Source organism: Dasypus novemcinctus, chromosome 4 (assembly GCF_030445035.2).
Source record: "Dasypus novemcinctus isolate mDasNov1 chromosome 4, mDasNov1.1.hap2, whole genome shotgun sequence".
In the NCBI taxonomy this organism is placed as follows: domain Eukaryota; kingdom Metazoa; phylum Chordata; class Mammalia; order Cingulata; family Dasypodidae; genus Dasypus; species Dasypus novemcinctus.
In genome coordinates, this window is record NC_080676.1 from 156,657,750 (window position 1) to 156,678,482 (window position 20,733).

Sequence of the window (20,733 nt, forward strand, 5' to 3'; positions counted from 1 at the left end):
ACATAGGAGAGTGTCAGGTGTTGGTTGAGAGTAAAATGCTGAGAAAATCGTATCAAAATATAATTAGGAGGGTTACCTGTTTAGGATGCTCGGAGGGGATGGTCTGATGCGGGACGGACTCCTGGGGAATGTCTGAATGCTCATTTTGCCAGGGTGGGTTGTACCATTGGGTAGAGACCCAGTGTGAGAGTGGGGGTGGACCCACATCCTGGGGAGGACTAATGCCATCAAATGGAGGGAACAGTATCTCTCGAGAGAAAGGGCGGCTCCCAGGGCATTAGGGCAGTTGAGCAAGATCAGGCCCTGAACACTGTTGCAAGTATCTCTGGACATGGCTCCTCAGGAAATGGAGATTGGCTGTCGCTGTGGGCCCCAAGGGGAGGGGAAAATGGATGTTGAATGGATGGAACCAAGGTAAATGTGGGGGCAAGAGAGGAGTTTCACGAGAGTACACGAGGATGAATATAAAACATGTAATATTACACCAAAAACATATAGGGGACGACAGACTAATAATGTAAACCATAATGTAAAACATAGGATAACTAAAAAATTTGGAAAACTGTATATCCTAAAGTATGGACCACAATGTAAGCACAGATGTCACCTTGTTTGAAAGCTATTGTTTCAGAGTCTGTACATCAGTTTCAGTAAATATGATATGAATAAATTAAAAGATTATCAATGTGGAAGGGAAAAGGTTTTATGGTGGATGTGTGGGAGTACTGTATATTGTACATATGAATTACTGTGATCTAAGGCTCTTGTGAAGAGAAGCTCAATAATTAGGAAAAAAGAAAAGAAAAAGATAGGATGTAGAATTTTTCCAAATCAATATGTATTGTAGATCTAACCTTTAAACTCATCACTATATTCCATTTTACTAGTAAGGGAACCTGACATTATATTGGGCTTCGCTTTTCAGGAAGTTTTGGATAACAGAGTGGTTCAACAATGGCGGTGGAGGAATACTGGTATGGGATGTTATTGACAGGCTATATATGGTTGACAGGGTGTTATACAGGGCATATGTCCAGGGTGCATGGTAATGTTTGGATATACTCATAGTGGAAACAATTAAAAACAACAGCTGGGGGGGGTACTGGGTTCCTGGCCGGGGGTACTCTGTCGTGGTCCCTAGGGGAGCAGCGGCAGTCCCCAGGTGCAACGGTAAGAACCAGGAAGGAATGAGGGTCCAACAGTTGGCTCCTGATACTAATGACTATGCTTGTGAGCCTATACACCTGAAATAAGAACAAGACCTAGAGCAGCACTGTGCCTGGGAGTTTCCTCCTGACAGCCTTCCTGTTACTCAAATGTGGCCAGTCTCGAAGCCAAACTCAGTATGTAGATGCAGTGCATTCCCCCCAGCGTGGGACATGACACCTGGGGGATGAGCCTCCCTGGCACCGAGGGATCACTACCAAATACCAGCTGAAGATGCAACTAGAAAATGACCTTGAATTAAAGGTTCAATGCAGATCAGCAGAATATCCCTGTCTACATATAATAACATGACTTTAAAATGCTGTTTGACCTAATGTAAGGGGGAAATGGAAAGGAGAAATGAGTTTATATGGCTATGAGTCTCTGAAAAAGAGTCTGGAGGTTGTCAGAAGGATTGCCCTTATGCACACCTGAGCAGAGTATCAGAGACAGATAAAGTAGATACAACCCCAGGTATTGGTTCTTTTGAGGGCTAAAGAGACCCACGGGTTCTATGGTCATGACAGATGGGGTTCACTGCCATGTCAGTTGGCCCTTCTTTGGAGCCGGTGTTTCTGCATGATGGAACTGGACTCAGATGGGATCTCTTTTCACAAGACTTTCATGCTACATTACTGGAATTGTAGTTGGTGTTGGGGTTTAAGATATATCTAGGGACGAAATAGGAGGAATCACACTTCCTGACTTCAAAACATACTACAAAGCTACAGTAGTGAAAACAGCATGGTACTGGCATAAGGAGAGACACACAGACCAACGGAATCGAATTGAAAGTTCAGATATAGAACCTCATGTATATAGCCATATAATATTCGATAAAGCCACCAAACCCTCTCAACTGGGAGAGAATGGCCTATTCAACAAATGGTGCCTGGAGAACTGGATAGCCATATGTAGAAGAATGAAAGAGGATTACCATCTCACACCTTATACAAAGATCAACTCAAGATGGATCAAAGACCTAAATATAAGAGCCAAGACCATAAAGACCTTAGAAAGCAGTGTAGGGAAACATCTACAGGACCTTGTAATAGGAAATGGCTTCATGAATATCACACCAAAAGCATGAGCAGCAAAAGAACAAATAGATAAATGGGACTACCTCAAAATTAAAGCCTTCTGCACCTCAAAGGAGTTTGTCAAGAAAGTAAAAAGGGAACCCACACAATGGGAGAAAATATTTGGCAATATTTTCTGATAAGAGAATATTCTGATAAGATCTGATAAGAGACTTATAACTTGCATATATAAAGAACTCATAGATCTCGAAAACAAAAAGATAAACAACCCATTTAAAAAATGGGAAAAAGATTTAAACAGACACTTCTCCAAAGAAGAAATACAAATGGCTAAAAAGCACATGAAAAAATGCTCCAAATCCCTAGCTATCAGGGAAATGCAAATCAAAACTACAATGAGATACCATCTTACTCCCATAAGATTGGCAGCCATGAAAAAAACAGTAGAATACAAATGCTGGAGAGGATGTGAAGAAAGGGGAACACTCATCCATTGCTGGTGGGAATGCAGAAGGATCCAACCATTCTGGAGGACAGTTTGGCAGTTTCTCAAAAAATTATCCATAGATTTGCCATATGACCCAGCAATACCACTGCTGGGTATATACCCATCAGATCTGAAAACAAGGACACAAACCGATATATGTACACCAATGTTCATAGCAGCATTGTTCACCATCGCCAAAAGTTGGAATCAATCCAAAAGTCCATCAACAGATGAGTGGATCAATAAAATGTGGTATATACACACAATGGAATACTACTCAGCTGTAAGAACCAATACACTACAATCGCACGTGATAACATGGATGAACCTTGAGAATCTTATGTTGAGTGAAGCAACCCAGGCATTGAAGGACAAATACTATATGACCTCAATGATATGAAATAAGTTAACTGCCTCAGAGAGCTAGAGTCTGGAAAAGTGGCTTACTGGAAATCGGGGGGTGGAGGAAGGATGTGAGTTAATGTCTGTAGGGGTGGAATCTGTGATGAGCTGGGGGTAAGTATGAACACAAAGAAGGAACAAAATGGGGGCAAGGGGTTACCTTCGGGTGGGGTTTTCTGGGTTTGAGGGGGGCTGGGGATGGGAAGAGGGGTAATATGGTCCAAGAAATAGGTGGGAGGGAGGGGCAACATACAAACATGGGAGAGTGCCAGAAGTTCGTTGAGAACTAAATGTTGAGTAAAACGTATCAAAGTATAAGTAGGAGGGTTACCTGGTTAGGACGCTCAGGGGGTATGGTCTGATGCGGGACGGACTCCGGAGGGAATAGCTGAAGGCTCATTTTGCCAAGGTGGGTTCTACCATTGGGTGGGGTGGACCCATATCCTGGGGAAGACTAATGCCGTCGAATAGAGAGAACTGTATCTCTTGTGAGAAAGGACGGCTCCCAGGGCATTAGATTGGCAGGCGTTGTGGGCCCTAAGGGGAGGGGAAAATGGACGTGCAATGGATGGAACAAAGGTAAATAAGAGGGCAAAAGAGGAGTTATGTGAGAGTACACGAGGATGAATATAAAACAGCTAATATTACACCAAAAACATATAGGGGACGACAGACTAATAATGAAAACCATAAGACAAAACATAGGATAACTAAAAAATTTAGAAAACTGTACAACCTAAAGTATGGACCACATAGTAAGCACAAATGTTACCTTGTTTGAAAACTATAGTTTCGGAATCTGTACATCAGTTTCAGGAAATATGATATGAATAAGTTAAAAGATTATTGCTGTGGAAGGGAAAAGGTTTTATGGTGGATCTGGGGAAATACTGTATATTGTATATATGAAGTTTGGTGATCTAAGACTCTTCTGAAGCTGACATTATGTTGGGATTCACTTTACGGGAAGTTTTGGATCACAGAGTGTTTCAACAATGGCAGCGGAGGAATACTGATATGGGATGTTATTGACAGGATATATATGGTTGACAGGGAGTTATACAGGGCATATGCCCAGGGTATATGGTAATGTCTATATATACTCATAGTGGAAACAATTAAAAACAACAGCTGGGGGGGTACTGGGCTCCTGGCCGGGGGGTCACTGTTGTGGGCCCTGGGAGAGCAGCGGCAATCCTCCAGGTGCAACGGCAAGAACCAGGAAGGAAGGAGGGCCCAACAGTGGGCTCTTGATACTAATGGCTACACTTTTGAGCCTATGCACCTGCAATAAGAACAAGGCCTAGAGTAGCATTGTGCCTGGGGGTTTCCTCCTGACAGCCTTCATGTTACTCAAATGTGGCCACTCTCACAGCCAAACTCAGCGTGTAGATGTGATGCATTCCCCCCAGCGTGGGACACGACACCCGGGGATGAGCCTCCCTGGCACCGAGGGATCACTACCATATACCAGCTGAAGAAGCAACTAGAAAATGACCTTGAATTAAAGATTCAATGCGGAACAGCAGAATATACCTGTCTATATATAATAACATGACTTCGGGAAGCGGTTTGACCTAATGTAAGGGGGAAATGGAAAGGAGAAATGAGTTTATAAGGCTGTGAGTCTCTAAAAAAGAGTCTGGAGGTTGTCAGAAGGAATAGCCCTATGTACAACTGAACAGAGTCTAAGAGACAGATAAGGTAGATACAACCCCAGGTATTGGTTCTTTTGAGGGATAAAGAGACCCATGGGTTCTATGGTCATGGCAGAAGGGGTTCACTGCCATGACAGATGGCCCTTCTTTGGAGCTGGTGTTTCTGCATGATGGAAATGGACTCAGAGGGGATCTCTTTTCACAAGACTTGCATGCTACTTTATTGGAATTGTAGTTGGTGCTGGGTTTAAGATATATGTAGGGGATTTGAATCTCTGGACTGATAATATGACACCCAGGCCCAGAGCCTCAACAGACTTCAGCTCCTACACTTTGATTTATTGGACTTACTCCACTCAGCTAACATGGAGTTGAAGAAGGTCAACCACCACAACATGGAGCCTAGAGTGTCTACAACTAGAAGCGGGAAGAGTGCATCCAGTACCCATGTGGAATCTAAGCCCTCACTCGACATAGGTGTGCAATGGACACAACCAATCCAATGTCCACAGAGAAAATGTGGAATGGGTGTGGGAACGGTAGCCATGGGGGCTGCTGGGTGTGGGGAACGGGAGGAAGAGATGAGATGTGGAGGTGTTTTCGGGATGTGGAGTTATCCTGGATAGTACTTCACGGACAATTACGGGACACTGTAGATCCCCCCAGGGCCCACTGGATGGGACGTGAGAGAGTCTGGGCTATGATGTGGACCATTGACTATGGGGTGCAGTGATGCTCAGAGATGAACTTACCAGGTGCAATGGATGTATCACGATGATGGGAGAAAGTGTTGGTGTGGGGGGAGTGGGGGGCGGGGGCGGTGGGGTTGAATGGGACCTCATATATTTTTTTTAATGTAATTAAAAAAATAATAAATAAATATTAAAAAAAAAAGAACTAAAAAAAAAAAAAAAAAAAAAAAAAGATATATCTAGGGGATTTGAATCTCTGGACTGACAATATGATAGCCATGCCCTGAACCTCAACAGACTTCAACTCCTACACTCTGATTTATTGGACTTACCGCACTCAGCTAACATGGAGTTGAAGAATATCAACCACCACACCATGGAGCCTAGAGTGCCTACAACTGAAAGCAGGAGGATTGCATCCAGTATCCATGTGAAATCTAAGCCCCCTCTTGACATAGATGTGCAATGGACACAACCAATCCAATGTCCACAGAGAAAATGTGGCATTGGTGTGGGAAGGGTGGCCATGGTGGCTGCTGGGTGTGGGGAATGGGAGGAAGAGATGAGATGTGGAGGTGTTTTCGGGACTTGGAGTTGTCCTGGGTGGTGCTTCATGGACAATTACGGGACATTGTAGATCCCCCCAGGACCCACTGGATGGAACGTGGGAGAGTGTGGGCTATGATGTGGACCATTAACTATGAGGTGCAGCGATGCCCAGAGATGTACTTGCTAAATGCAATGGATGTGTCATGATGATGGGAGAGAGTGTTGCTGTGGGGGGAATGGGGGGTGGGGGCGGTGGGGTTGAATGGGACCTCATATTTTTTGAATGTAATATTTTTTAAAAAATGAATAATAAAAAAAAAGACCTAAGAACATATGTGCAAACATACCACCCACTCTTCTACTCATTGGTTAATTTTTCCTGATGTCCTTTATCTGCCAGAACTGGGTCATGAGATACTCCCTAAGCATTGGCAAGTGGCATGGAACTATTATGTATATCACTTAGGATTAGGTTTGCTGTGAGTCTCACTCAAATAAAAGTGGTTTAAATACAATAGTTTTCTCTCATGGAAATGCCAGAGGTAGCCAGTTCAGAGTTAGTATGGTGATTCTGCTCCATGAAGTTCCTCTATATTGTTTCTCCCCTCTTCTTGGTCTTTGCCCCAAAGGTGACTGACACATGGTTCAAGATGGCTCCTCCAGCTCCAACCATCCCAACCAAATGCCAGCCAGCAGAAGAAAGAAGGGATAAAATAGAAGAGGTCAAAGGTCACAACCCTGCTGCCTTTTCAGGCAGGCTCCTGAAAGTTGCTACACGATACTCCACTTGCATTTCATTGTTCTGAACTTACTCTCAGAGCCACACCTAACAGCAAGAAAAGCTGTGAAATGAAGTCTGTAACCTGCTGTTCAAGTTTGCTAAAATATGCCAAACACAATCTAACCAGAAATGGGTTGGCTTTTACAATAAGGATTTATTTGCTTAAAAGCTTACAGTCCTGAGGCCCTGAATATGTCCCAAGCAAGGCATCATGTGATGCTCTCTCCCTGAAGAACAGCAAGCAGCGATCCTGGAGTCCTCTATCAAATGGGACTCCTCCAGGTCTTGTCGCTTCAGCTTCATGGTTTCCACAGCTTCCTCTCTCTGCTTCCATGGGTTTCCTTCTGAGCTCCTGCATGAGTCTCCATGTTCATCCCATTTATAAAGGACTCCAGTAAGAGGATTAAGACCCATCCTGGGTCATACTTACTGAAGTAATCTAATCAAAAGGTCCTTAACAGAAGTGACCTAATCAAAACATCCCACCTACAATAGGATCACACCGACAGGACTGGATTAATTCTCAGGACATGATTTTCTAGGGTCCATCCAGCATCATACCTACAGAGCCATGTACTCTGTTATTAAGGAAAAAGAGGTTAAAGGGTATTGATTCACAATTTGCCATCTTTCTCCACATGATTGGTATAAATTGACATTTCTCAGAGGAGACACTATTGGCATTTGGAAAACCTCTTTGTTGTGTGGTATTGTCCCATACATTGCAGGAAGTCAAGTATGCCTGGCTACCATCCACTAAATGCCAACAGTGGCCCTGAGTTGTGTGACATCCCCAAATTTACATGCCTGTTTAAACTCCTGGAGGGAATACTGCCTCCCTTACCCACATGCTGAGGTGGGAGCCACTGGCTGAGACCAGCCCACAGTCTCCAATAACCCATACCACTAGTAGGAGCACAACCTTCTGAGGTTCTGTTGGCAAAAGAAGAAGAGGAAACAACCCAGAGTGACTACTGCAGTTTCGTAATAGATCAGCCACCTGGAAGACAAAGCAGAGGCTTTACCACCTAACCAGAACTAGGAAGTTTAAAAGCCAATTTAAAAGTCAGTATATGCAAAAAGTGAAATGCAAAACCACCTTATGACCCTGCAGTTCCTCTCCAAGGTATATACCCAAAAGAATTGGAAGCAGGGACTCAAAGAGATATTTGTATACCAATTCTCATGGCAACATTAGTCACAAGAACCAAAGCTGGAAGCAACCTAAGTGTCCATCAACAGATAAATAGATAAACAAAATGTGGTACATGCAAGGAATATTATTCAGTTGTAAAAAGGAATGGAGTTCTGATACATGCTACTACATGGGTGAACTCTGAAGACAACATGTTGAATGAAATAAGTTAGACACAAGTGAAGTAATGTATGACTTCTCTTATATAAAATAACTAGAATATGCACAGGAGGTAATATATGAACTGAATACAGTCATAAAAGCACACTCCTTTTGCCAACTAAAAAATATCTAGCAACAAACTAGAAAAGAAGATTTTCCTCTCCCTCAAAACTGATTTGTGAATTAAATGCCAATGAAAATGAAAAACATATGGAAGTTCAATGAAGTGCCCCAGGGAATCTTGCTGGGATTTTGCCCCCTTCCCAAAGCAACAAGCAGCTCTCAGGATTGTGGAGAGTTAGTTCCAATCTCACTCACTGTGCACCTTTGTGTTACTTTTTTGCCTCGATACCTCACCTTCTTTTAGAAAGTATTACATTGATTCTAAAAATTTGCGTTAAAATTAAAATAACTATGAAAATGTGTTTCAGAAAGCCATGGACCCCTAGCAATGACTAAGATTCCATAGTTTTGAACAAGGCACATGGACATGTAGGGTATTTGATCTTTGCCATCCCATATGGCAATAAGCAAGGCTGTAGCCTCTACAAATCACACAAGCCCAAAGAACCAAGCAGTAGGAAAGTTTGTTTTAAAGCATCCTGCCCACTCACCTACTCTTCCTCATGCCATGGTTCTACTCTAATCCAGCAGAGTAGGTAGTTTTAATCCTAATTTCTCTCATGACCTGAGCTAGAAGGTAAGCAGGCCAGCATCAGGGTTCCAGAGACCATCACGGGAAGAGGCACTTTATTCACATTTTTCCAAGTTCTTCAAATGGAGTTTTGCCAATATTCTCTAGGAAAACAAAAAACCATCTAATTTTGAAAATTCAGTAACTTAAAAATTATCTGGACTACTTCACTGCTTTCAAACAGGGCTACAGATAATTAAGACTGAATTCCTTATTTTTTTTTTTCCAATTCTAACCTCAAATTTCTGCCTTCCCAACATTAGAAGCCTCTCTCCCCCTCACTTTAAAATCCAGGTTATCATAGAATCAGAGATTCATGCCCACATCAAAGACCTTAAATAATTTTCCCTTTTCATTTCCTCAATGTTCTGTGTGGAGGAAAGATGGATCATGGGAGTGACAGTGAATCAAAATGGAAACTGGAAAGTGCAATTTAAGTCATCCCTTTACTTCAACAAATCAACCCCCTCCTTAGTACAAGGTAAATAGCTGGTAAACTGATAAATGCATTTTCTCTTCCCCAATAAACAGCACAAAAAGCAGCAGTTTGATTTCACCAAGAAGGGACAGCAAGTTCCAAGAGTCCTTTTTTAAGACTTTAAACTAAGGATTTTCCTGTAGTGTTAAGGAGCAATCAGCATTGGGGTCCCAAATGCAAAGCCTAGGCCAGCTGAGCAATTGGTTTTGTTTGTTCATTTGTTTACTTGCAAACACAATTTTATTAATTCCAATAGATACAATATCCATCATATACCATTCAAAACGCAATGCTTGAGTAAGAGTAAGCAAGGAGAATCTTGCTTAAGGTTTCCAATTCTCTTTCAAATTAGCTTTTGAGCAATTGCTTTTTGAGCCTTTGCTCTCATGCAGAGCAGAGTGGTTAGAGGCACAGACCCTGGAGTACACTGACCCAATGGAAAGAGCTGACATTTCCTACCTTAACCTAGATATCAAACTTAGCACCACTCATCAGTGGGAAACCTACCAGGATATCCTCCTGCCCTAATACAACAGCAAGTCCACAGCTCTATGACAGATTCTTGCCAGAAATGTTCGGCTTGAGTCTTATTTAGCCTTTAGTTTAGCATCTTCTTTACAGGAAACAGTAGGCATTCCCCATAAAGGGAAAATCATCCAAATCTAGGATTTGTGATTTTCCACAAGATACATGTCCTGGCCTCTTTTTTAAAAAAAGTCAAAATCATTGGAAAAATAAAGCTTAGAGGACCTAACAACCAATTGCCATGTGTGAAATATTATTAGGTGCTCTCTGAGACAACTGGGGAAAATGAAATATGGATTGGATTTTAGTTGATTGAGAAAATTGTTAAATCTCTGCTATGAGAATATGCTGTTTTTCTAGAAAAGTCTGCAACAGTAGCATAGTTCACCAAATAGACAACAGCTGAATCAAATGTGGCAAAATAACTGTTGAAACTTGATGGATGAATGGATGTCTATTACACTATTATACTATGGTTTCAACATTTCTCTATGTTCGAAAACTTTTTTTTTCTTTTTAAGTCCTGGCTCTGTCACCTTACTGCAAGAACTTAGACAAACATTTTGCTGTGCCTCAGTTTCCACAAATGAAAAATGGGGTAACTGTCATAGGATCACTGTGAGAATTACATGTGTGGGCATAGGTAATATGTTTCAAAACAGTGCTGAGCAAAGTGTCTGCTAATATTAAGAACTTGCAAGCTGGGCCTGAGCCCATTCCCATTGGTGATGAGAAAGCAGCATGACCCAACACCTCGCCTGGTCCCCCGTAAGTATCAGTAAATGTTCATTCCACTTCCTCCCTTCCACAGGATCACTATATGCTCTAAGAGGCATGTAGTGCCTTTCTCACTTGCCACCCATGGTTTTCAGGCATAGAAAACTAAGGTTAGGTCCCTATTTAAAAGGGAGGTTTAGCCCTTCAACAGGACTGTTCTTTTCTTCTGGAGTACTCTGTTTTTGAAAGTTGACACCAGAAGGATAGCAGTGTCTAGATCAAGAACAGAGAATTTGACTAATGGTTTTGAAGTGTATACTTGAGTTGGGGAGATTTTTTTCCCTTAATACCTTAAAAAGAACACAATTTCTTTCAGAGCTTCAAAGAAATCATCATTCCAAATTCAGGTCTGGGTTACTTCTGGGGGATGGGGGAAATGGCACACACGTAATTTCATTTGTACTAGTAATCATTTTTCTTAAGCTAGGATAGGTGCATGCTGCTAAAATAAAATTATAGGCATAACCTACATATTATATCAAATGAATCACACAGGAAACTTAGATTTTAAGTTTTGATTGACCCTGAGGTCTTGAACAAATCAATCTTTATCCATTTGATTTCTGTACAGACAGGAAAAGAGTGTTACAGGGGCAAGTGCTGATTAGGAGCTTCAGACCTTCAACTAATAGACTGAGTCCTTCCTTTCCTTCTGACTCCAAGGGTATTGTGGAAGTTTGCATAACAGTTTGGTAGGATCTATCTGATCTTAATAGGTTTTGCTTCAGTTATTTTTTCTATGAAATTGGAAATTTTAGCCCAGAGATCTTTATCTGAGGTATGTATCAAATATAAGGGGGAAGGAGAGTGTACATCCAGAGCAGATACAATGTGACTGTGAATAGAGGATTCCTCTAGACCTCAAGAAGTAGTCCCTCTGGTGTCCATTTAATATTACAGTTCAGTAATTCAGGTTCAGTGATTCACTAGAGGGACTCACAAAACTAGGAAAACTGTTATTATAGTTAACAGGTATGGTTTATTAGAGCAAAAGCCTACAGACAGAAATCAGTAAAGGGAAAAGGTGCTTAGGACAGAGTCCAGGAAAGTCAATGTCTTGTCCAGAAGTAGGGCCACCAGAAACTCCTTGAATTGAGTGTGCAGGAAAAGCACATGGAAATCCTCAGACAAAAAAGAGGGCACACATTTACTGCAACAATGACAACTTGGTTGATCCCAAAAGTTCTTGGCAAGTTACTTCTATTGTAGCTATTCCAGTCGTGTACCCAAACAGCAGGAATCCTCATCCATGCACACAATGGAGAGCCACAAAGCCACATGGGCACTGTTTGAAGCTTTATAAATAAGGTTGACGTTAAACTTTGTTCTGCTTCTATTTTAGTATTCACCAACAGCAGCTTCCTAAGTACCTAGATTTGGATCATATCCTGAAGTTCTTTGAGGAGACCTTATAGTTGTCCAACTGTGGGGTCCAGCTGCAGGCCAGTGCGACATTTCCCTGGCCGTGCATACCATGGCAAAGTTGTACTGGGATGGGAATTGCAGTAATGCCTTAGGGTGTCATCTCCAAATAGCCTGGATGTCCTTTTTGGTGATGAACAAGGCATTTTGAAGGAGAAAGAAGTCTAGTTGTTGGTCAATCAGACAACATACTTGAGCATCTAGATCCCCATGTTCACCTCCATTATATAGCTCTGGTTTCCTTAAGAAGCGGCACCTCCGCGTGGTCCTAAGAAACTGGCACCTTTGCCAGGCTTAGCACTCACAGCTTGCACGTGTCCTGAAGCTGTGGCATCACCAATGGTGAGCCCTCTTCCCTGGCTGATGCTGTTCACCATGGCAACCATCTTGTTGCTGATAGAAAACAAAGTTCACCTGAGGGGGCCCCAGCTTAGTGGTTCTGCATCATTGCCCCCATTTGAGTGTCCTATGAGTATGAATGTCTATGGACCAATCTGTTGTGACACTAAGTTGATTGTCTGGCTTTATCAGTCACACTGCAGAAAGGCTTGCCTGCACAGTGGTGACACCGTGGATGGTAATGTGGTGTGTAATTATCTAGGGCTTTGTTAGGAGCCACCAGTATTACAATTGGAGAGGTTGCACAGAGCATCAGGTCTTGATAACAGATCTTGGGTTGTGTATGGCTGATCTACTAACACCCAACACAGCAAACTTGCGCCACCTCTGGAGACCAGCCATGATGGAAGTTCTTCCCCTGTTCTGTTCCACTCTTTATGCTGTGTAAATGAGAGATATTTGCTCTTATGGACTTCTTTATTCTCTGCAACTAATAAAGGGGACATTTGGTAGAAGATTGTTTTGTCAGTGATCCAGGGTTTCCATGATGTGCCCTTGCAGCATCTTACTCCAGAGATATTGTCCTCAAAGCACTAGGTGCTCTACCAGCTGATGTTAGGGATATGAGTGGGAAATATAATACCATCCGCTCACACATTTAACTTCCTCCTTTCCCAGAGATGTGCGGAAGGCATAAATATAAACAACTCGGACAGTGTTTTGGAGAGAAGTACAATAAGGCTGAAGGTAACTGAAATGTACCCTGTTCAGCATCAAAGCTCCAGGGAAGGAGAGTGGCAAAGGCAAAGGGGGAATAGAGATGACTGGATATTTCCAACCTGACTTACAGAACATGCAATGAAAGGCTAGGAGTTGGGAAAACTGTGCTCATGTCGCAACTCAGCTGCCTTCACCTTGTGTGACAGTGTCAATTATCCTTCCCTGCCTTGGTTTCCTCATTTATAAAATCCACTTACGGTGGTGAGGTGATAAAAAAGGAGATTTAAAAAATCAGTATCTGGTGCAGACTAGTAAAAGCCACTACTATTTCAGAAGCAGGAACCAGTGTTACACTCTGATCAGGGAGCGCACATTCGCTGCTACAAGGGCAGGTTGGTGCCTGGTCCCCCTCGAAACAGAGCAAAGCTCCTAGGACAGGCACATTCCAGCACGGGGACTCTTTCAAATGGGCAGCAGAAGCACCTAACAGTGATGGAGTACTTTCCTAAGATTTGACCTGAGTTACGTCCTTTACTCTTGAAGGTCTCCACTGGCTGAGAGCTGCTCTTACTCAGAGGTAAAGGGAAATGGGAGAAGAGGCAGACAGGAAACTAATGTTCTGCTTGAGAAAGTCACCTCCTGTCTGGACCCCAACAAGTTGTGCCAGCAGTGGTGGTCTGGCCCTTCCGTACACCTGGGAACCACTGTAGAGGCCACGGCTCTGATGACAGAAGCTATTCCCTGGCAAATTCACACCCGGAGGTGCTGCTTTTGCCAGCGTTCATGTTCTACTAGAGGTTGGTAAACCACACCCTGAGGGGCAAATCCAGCTATGCTCCTCTGTTTACCTATTCTCTCTGGCTGGCTCTGTACTACAACAGCGGGTCTGAGGAGTTGTTCCAGAGGCTGTGTGGCCTGCAAAACCCAAAATGGTCCATCTCTGATCCTTTACAGAAAAACTTTGCCCACACCTGGGTTAAATCATCACTTCCCTGGAAAAGCTGGCTTTTAAGATAACAATCTACACAAATGGGCATTTTTAACAAACTTTATTTATCTATTGATTTCAATTCATTATTTTCAGCTACTATATCCTTTTTTCCTGCTATAGAATATTATAGAGCAAAATACAAAAGACTTCATAGAATTAGTTAGGCAATTCCGAGTCATTGCTTGATAGGGATGTTTTTGGCAAGTGTTAGAGGTACTTATGATAGAATGAAGACAGGGAGAAAAAAGAGAAATGGCATGAGGATGGTGCTGTGAGGGAGCTCACCACTCCTGAACTTTTTTCTCAGAAACAAACTGTCCATGAGGCCCCTCAGCATCTGGGGGCAGAAGGGCCAGGTACACGGGGGTCTCAGCTCCTTCTTCAGGGCTTTTGGTGGCCTTGGGCCCCGCCATGTCGGTTCTCACCCACCCTGGGCAGCAGGCATTCAGGAGGATCTTGTCCCCTCTCCTCTGCTCATTCAGTTGCCTGGCCTGGATTCTGGACAGGACCGTGACACCTATCTTGGTCACTCCGTAGGCAGTATTGGGCCAGCCCTCCTTCTGGTGCACTCCATTCTTTGTATCTTCCACAAACTTGTTCATGAGCCCCGCCAGCTCCTCCTCTGTGATGGTCTCACTTCGAAACTTCTGCTGCAGCTCTGGGCTGCAGCTTCCAAGGGCACTGACAGAAACGAAGCTAGACACATTGACCACTCTGCCTGGAAAACAACAAAAATCATTATGCAGAAAGACATGCACAAGAACGACGAGTGACCAACTTAAGGCAGCAGTTACTTCCTATATAGGGTCAAGAGGGAAAGAACAGAACATATTTACATGATAGGAAAAACACATAGGTTGTATCTGTTTTATTATTGTAAGTAACAATCATTTATTTTTAAAGGTGGATGAAAGGATCTGAAGTTTTGTATTATTATTCTAAACTTAAGAATGCAAATATTTCACTTAAAAACCAATAAATAAGAAACAGCAGTGTGAAGCTTTACATAGACCTACTCTCAAAGCAAATGGTGAAAATCAGGAACAAAAAACCAAAACCAACCATTTAAAGTCCTGAAACAGTCCTAACAGCATGGAACAAATGAAGAAATAGTGATTCAAGAAAATCTACTAAAAGTTGGTGAGAGCTGAGAACGTTCGTAGCATTTGAAACAAGACCTGCTCTGGCCCTTTCCCATCCCAGCTCAGCGTATGGGAACTCCACTCCAGGCAGGTGGGCCAACAACCCAGGATTCCCCCTCCTGTGAATTCTCAGTAGATGGCTATGGTATCTTCCTGGGATTGGTATGGCATCAGCATTTCTCAAATGCTAAATGTAAAATGCAAATACTAAAACTATAAAATTTTTAGAATAAAATAAAGGGGCAATTCTTCCCTGACGTTGCATTTAGCAGTGTTTCTTAGACATACCAATAGCACAAAAAGCAAAGAAAACACAGATAAGTCAGGGTTCATCAAAATTAAAGCTTTTGGGAAGCAGACGTGACATAACTGATAGAGCATCTGCCTACCATATGGAGGATCCAGAGTTCCATCCCCAGGACCTCCTGACCCATGTGGTAACCTGGCCTACACACAGTGCTGCCACACGAAAGGAGTGCCATGCCACACAGGGGCAACCCAGCGTAAAGTTTCCCCACACGCAAGGTGTGCACCCTGCAAGGAGAGCCGCCCCACGTGTAAAAAGCGCAGCCCTCCCAGGAGTGGCGCCGCACACACAGAAAGCTGATGTAGCCAGATGACGCAACAAAAAAAAAAGAGACGCAGTTGCCCAGTGCTGCCTGATAATGCAAGTGGATGCAGAAGAACACACAGCAAATGGACACAGAGTGCAGACAATGGGGGGAAGGGGAGAGAAATAAATAAATAAATAAATAAATCTTAAAAAAAAAAATTTAAAGCTTTTATGCTTCAAAGGATAATAAGAAAGTGAAAGGGCAGCCCACAGAATGAGAGTATATTTTTGCAAATCTTATATTTGATAAGGAACTCGTATCTCCTACATATAAAGAAACAAATAATCCAATTAAAAATGGGGAAAAAATCTGAATACATATTTCTCTAAAGATATTCAAATGGCCATTAAGCACATAAAAAATGCTCAACATAAAGGTAACTAGGGGAATGCAAATCAAAACCACAATGAGATTCCACTTCATACCCACTAGAACTGCAATACTCAAAAAGGCAGGTGATAAGAAGCATTGGCAAAGATGTGGAACCCTCATCCATTGCTACTGGCAATGTAAAATGGTACAGCCACTGTGGAAAACAGCCTGGTATTTAGTCAAAAGGCTAACATAGTCACAATATGACTCAGCAATTCCATTCCTACCTAGATATATAACCACAGGAATTGAAACAGGTGTTCAAAAAAAAGGTGTGCACAAATATTCACTAGTAGCACTATTAACTATAGTGGAAACAATCCAAAGATCCATCAACTACTGAATGGATAATCAAAATGTGTATGTCCCTAAAATGGAATATTATTTGGACATAAAAAGGAATGAAGTTCTGATACTTGCTACATAAATCTGAAAAAATTACGGCAAGCAAAACTTAGTTGTTATTAATAAAAATGTACATATATATTATCATTTGAAGAACTATAATTTTAAGGCAAACAAATAAATATGTTAAACATAAAGTCATGAGTTCATAGCACCCATAAGAGATACAATTAAATTAGGGAACTTCCCCTTTAAATGTAAATCTATAAAGACTGCCAGAATTGGTCGTTATTTAGCCTCATTCTGTGCAAGGAAGAGGAGTGTGGAAAAAACAGGAGCATATGGTTTCACGACTCGCTTTCAATGATCTTTTGAGATAAGGGAATTGTAGAAGTTATCTTATTAATCTTTAAGATTTTGTCCTAACATAAATACATTTTAGAAATAGGTCAGTTATTCCATGTCTTTCCTTTTATCTATAACACGTAAAGAGTAACTATAAACAGGGAAAATTAATAAAGACACTGTTCTGAGGAGAAAATGGAATCTCTTGGTCAAAATGTTTTAGAAGCACTACTCATAAAAAAACTCCCTCTCATAAAAAAACAATACATGCTTCATGACTCAAAATTGTAAAACTTAGAAAGGCACAAAGTAAGAAAAAACAAGAGTCAAAATGGTTAACCAGTGTATCAGAAAAGTGGCTATAATTCCTGATAGGGTCTTGAAACTATTTTTTCATGTGTCTTTAGTATGGACAGTAGATGGGGAAATGACTTACTCCAGACCTCTAATACTCAGTAATCAAGTGACAACTGTGAAAATACTTATCTATCCATACTGGGGACATCCGACTAGGAGATCCAAAGGACACTCGAGGTGAACTCCCAGAAGCTCTGGCATCTCAGCCCTTCCCCACCATCCCTGGCCTCCCACTGACCAATCTCCAAGGAGACAGGGCCAGCCACCTGGGGCCACTCCTCAGAGCTGGAAAGAGAACATGCAGGAAGTAGGAGGGACTTGTCTCAGGTTACACAGCTAATTAAGAGCTGAGCATCATGGGTTGAATTGGGTCCCTCCAAAAGACATGCTTTAGTCCTAACCTCCAGTTTCGTGAAAGTGACTTTATTTGGAAATAGTCTTAGAAAATGTCACTAGTTAAAATAAGGTTAAAATGGATTAGGGGAGACCTTCTGCCAACATGGTGTCTTTATAAGAAGAGAGCAATTAGGACACAGGCATGAGAGAAGGCCATGTGACCACAGACACCAAGATTGCAGCAATGTGTCTTCAAGCCAATGAAGGCCAAGGATTGGTGGCAGTCGCCATAAGCTAGAGGAGGTTAAGAAGGATTCTCCCCTACAGGGCCCAGCCACCACCTGGATTTCAACTTCTGCCCTCCAGAACTGTGAGACCATCAACTTCAGTTGTTTTAAGCCATCCAGTTTGCGCAACATAGTCCTAGGAAACTAATACACACAGTAAAGTCTCTAGTCCAAGTTTTTTTTCACCACGGGGCACCCACGCCTTTCCAATGGCAGTTCAGTGACAAAGCTTTGGAATGAACATAACTAACCCCTAAGAATCCCCAAGCATTGGAGAATGTCCAACTTTCTTGTACTGATAGTACGTGTCTGCGTGAAGCAGTTGCCCTTTAACAGTTAATCCACCAGAATGACGAAACTACCACCCAAGAAAGAACTATTTACTGGTGGATGTGGGGAGCAGGGAGGGTGTAAGAATCACAGTCCCCTGGGTCAGTCTCTGTATCTGACCAGGGGTTTAGTTTCAGGAAACCACGGCTTCCTTCAAAAGGATAGGGGCTGTGTCTCAGGGCGTAACACACAGTAGCTGCTCAAAAACTGTGGGGGGACTGACCCACTATGGCACTGTTAACACTCACGAGGCCCCAGTGTCTCTGCCTCACACACTAGCCCCCCACTGACCAAATGAGGTGCCCAATGGACACAGGCAACCAGGGATACATTTGCAAACACCACCTTGTCTCTCTCAAGGAACAAGTCTCCCAACATTCTTGGCTCTAATAGTCTAGAACCGAGGAAAAAGGTCCACATCTGGCTTCTCTAGACCCTTTATGATTTTGTATTCATCACATTCCCTCTTAGGTTGATCTTTTCAAAGTCTAAGGGTACCTGTTGTTACAGTCTCTGGACTGATAATGGTTAAAATTGTGTCTCCTGGAACCCTTTGGGTTACCTGAGGAAGGTCAATTAGGAGGGTTTGCAATTAACCAGAAATGACAAGCTGAGAGCCAGAAGTGGAGTTGGGATGGAGGAAATGAATTGGGGGAAAACTCAGGCAAACTCTTAAGATCTGGTAAAAGATTATAAGAGGACAGGACATGGTGACCTCCAGGATCCTGGCTGGGTGAATGGCAGGGTCATTGGCCAGGATGGCTGAGGGCAAAGGATGAATGCCCCCTGGAAATGTTTGTTTTTTGATATGGAGATGAAGCTGGGCAAGCAAGAGGCCACAGAAAAGCAGGAAGATGAATCTGTAGGTCTGAGGCTGAGGGAGTTGCTCCGGGCAAGGAACAGAGAACCAGCAGGGCCCAGGGAACTGGTGGCAGTGCAGCCCCACCAGCCCAAGAGAACAGAGCAGGAGGGAAGGTGGCAAGGGTGGGAATCCAATGGGCGAGGGGAAAATAAAAGGCCACTGAGACAGCCAAGTCAAGACCTAAAGGATAAGAAAGTCAGGGGTGTGATGACCAGTAGGTGCCCAAGGCCCTGGAGAAGAAAGTTACAAAGTCCTGCGGCACAGGGTGGAGACACAAGGACAGGCCCGCTGCACCCAGCCAAGCCCTCAGAGGAAGCGGGAGTGGAGCAGGTGGGGTCAGGGGCAGGCAGGGGCCACATCCAGCAGGAACGACACTCCAGTGTGGCCCCAAACTTACCTTGGGGCCTCATCAAGGGCAGTAACTCTGTGCACACAGCTTGGGTACCAAAAAAGTTTGTTTTCATTGTCACCTCTGCTTGAATGTGAAAGGGTGTAGGATCAACAGCTTTTAGGGGAGAAAGAGAACAGAATTAGTAAACGGTGGTGATGTGGTGAAATTCCATAGAAGGTTACAAAAAAATGAGAGCCCGTGAAATTAGGCGAACTCCGAGTGAAGTCTGGTGCCTCCTTAATATTACCTGTCAGCGTCAGTTTCCTGCTTTTGATAACGTCCTATGGTTTTGTAATTTGGCATCCTTGGGAGCAGCTTATTTCAAATAAAAAGTTAAAGAATTCACCCAACTGCCCTAACCTCCAGAAAGTGTCTGAACCTCCCTCACCCCCGGGTCCAGGCCCGCGAGGGGCAAAGGTCCCGATGGCTGGAAGGCACTCCCGCTCCAGGGGTCGTGCTCTCGGTCGCTCCTCGGTGTCCTGCCCTCGCAGCCCGTGCCTGACCCCAGGTCCGAGGCTCCCGCGCCTCGGGGCACTCGCCTCGCTGCCCGCAGCCAGCCCTCACCCTTGAAGGCGATGCCCGCGTTGTTGACCAGCACGTCGAGCCCGCCGTACTCCCGGCGCAGGAAGTCGCGCAGGACGCGGATGCTCTGCGGGTCGTCGATGTCCAGCTGGTGGAAGCGCGGGCTCAGGCCCTCGGCCTGCAGCTGCTGCACGGCCGCCCGGCCCCGCGCCGCGTCCCGCGCCGTCAGCACCACGTCCCCCGAGAACCGCCGGCACAGCTCGCGCGTGATGGCGAAGCCGATGCCCTTGTTGGCCCCGGTCACCAGCGCCACGCGGCTGTGGGACGACATGGCCGGGAGAGGGGCGGTGGGAGAAGACAGGACCCGGCGGCGCGGGGCACCTGCGTGAGGAGCTGGAAGGAGGAACCGAGCGGCGCGGCGCGTCACAGCGACTGGGCTGGCGGCGAGGCGGGCAGGCGCGCCTGGAGGCGTTGCGCTGAGTGCGCAGGCGCAGCTCCGCCCCGGCGGGCCCGCCCGGGAGTGGCGAGGAGGCTGAGGGGGCGCTCCGGACGCGCTTGGGAACGCCTGGGCCGAGGACCCGGCTGGAGGGGCCGGCCAGTCCCCGTCCTGCGGCCCAGAGCCCTCGCACCGGGCCAACGTGGTGACTAGATTTTACTGGACCCTGAGCTGTTCTGCAAGCGGTTTCCCTCGTATTCCCCCGCCGTTCAGCTT

At 44.1% G+C, this 20,733-nt stretch overlaps 1 protein-coding gene across 2 annotated transcripts; it reads right to left on the reverse strand.

Moving 5' to 3' along the window:
* Nucleotides 1-14,161: 14,161 nt before the first annotated feature.
* LOC101410715 (carbonyl reductase [NADPH] 1) lies at nt 14,162-20,485 on the reverse strand. 2 transcript variants are annotated; one of them, XM_004474484.3, is made up of 3 exons: nt 20,064-20,485; nt 19,506-19,613; nt 14,162-14,836 (listed from the first exon to the last, which is right to left on the reverse strand). In XM_004474484.3, exons 1-3 carry the CDS (start codon nt 20,350-20,352, stop codon nt 14,400-14,402), a joined length of 834 nt encoding a protein of 277 aa, XP_004474541.1. In that variant the 5' UTR covers nt 20,353-20,485; the 3' UTR covers nt 14,162-14,399. The 2 variants fall into 2 exon arrangements, with proteins under 2 accessions (XP_004474541.1, XP_071071052.1); XM_071214951.1 differs by lacking the exon at nt 19,506-19,613.
* Between the last annotated feature and the right edge of the window lie 248 nt (nt 20,486-20,733).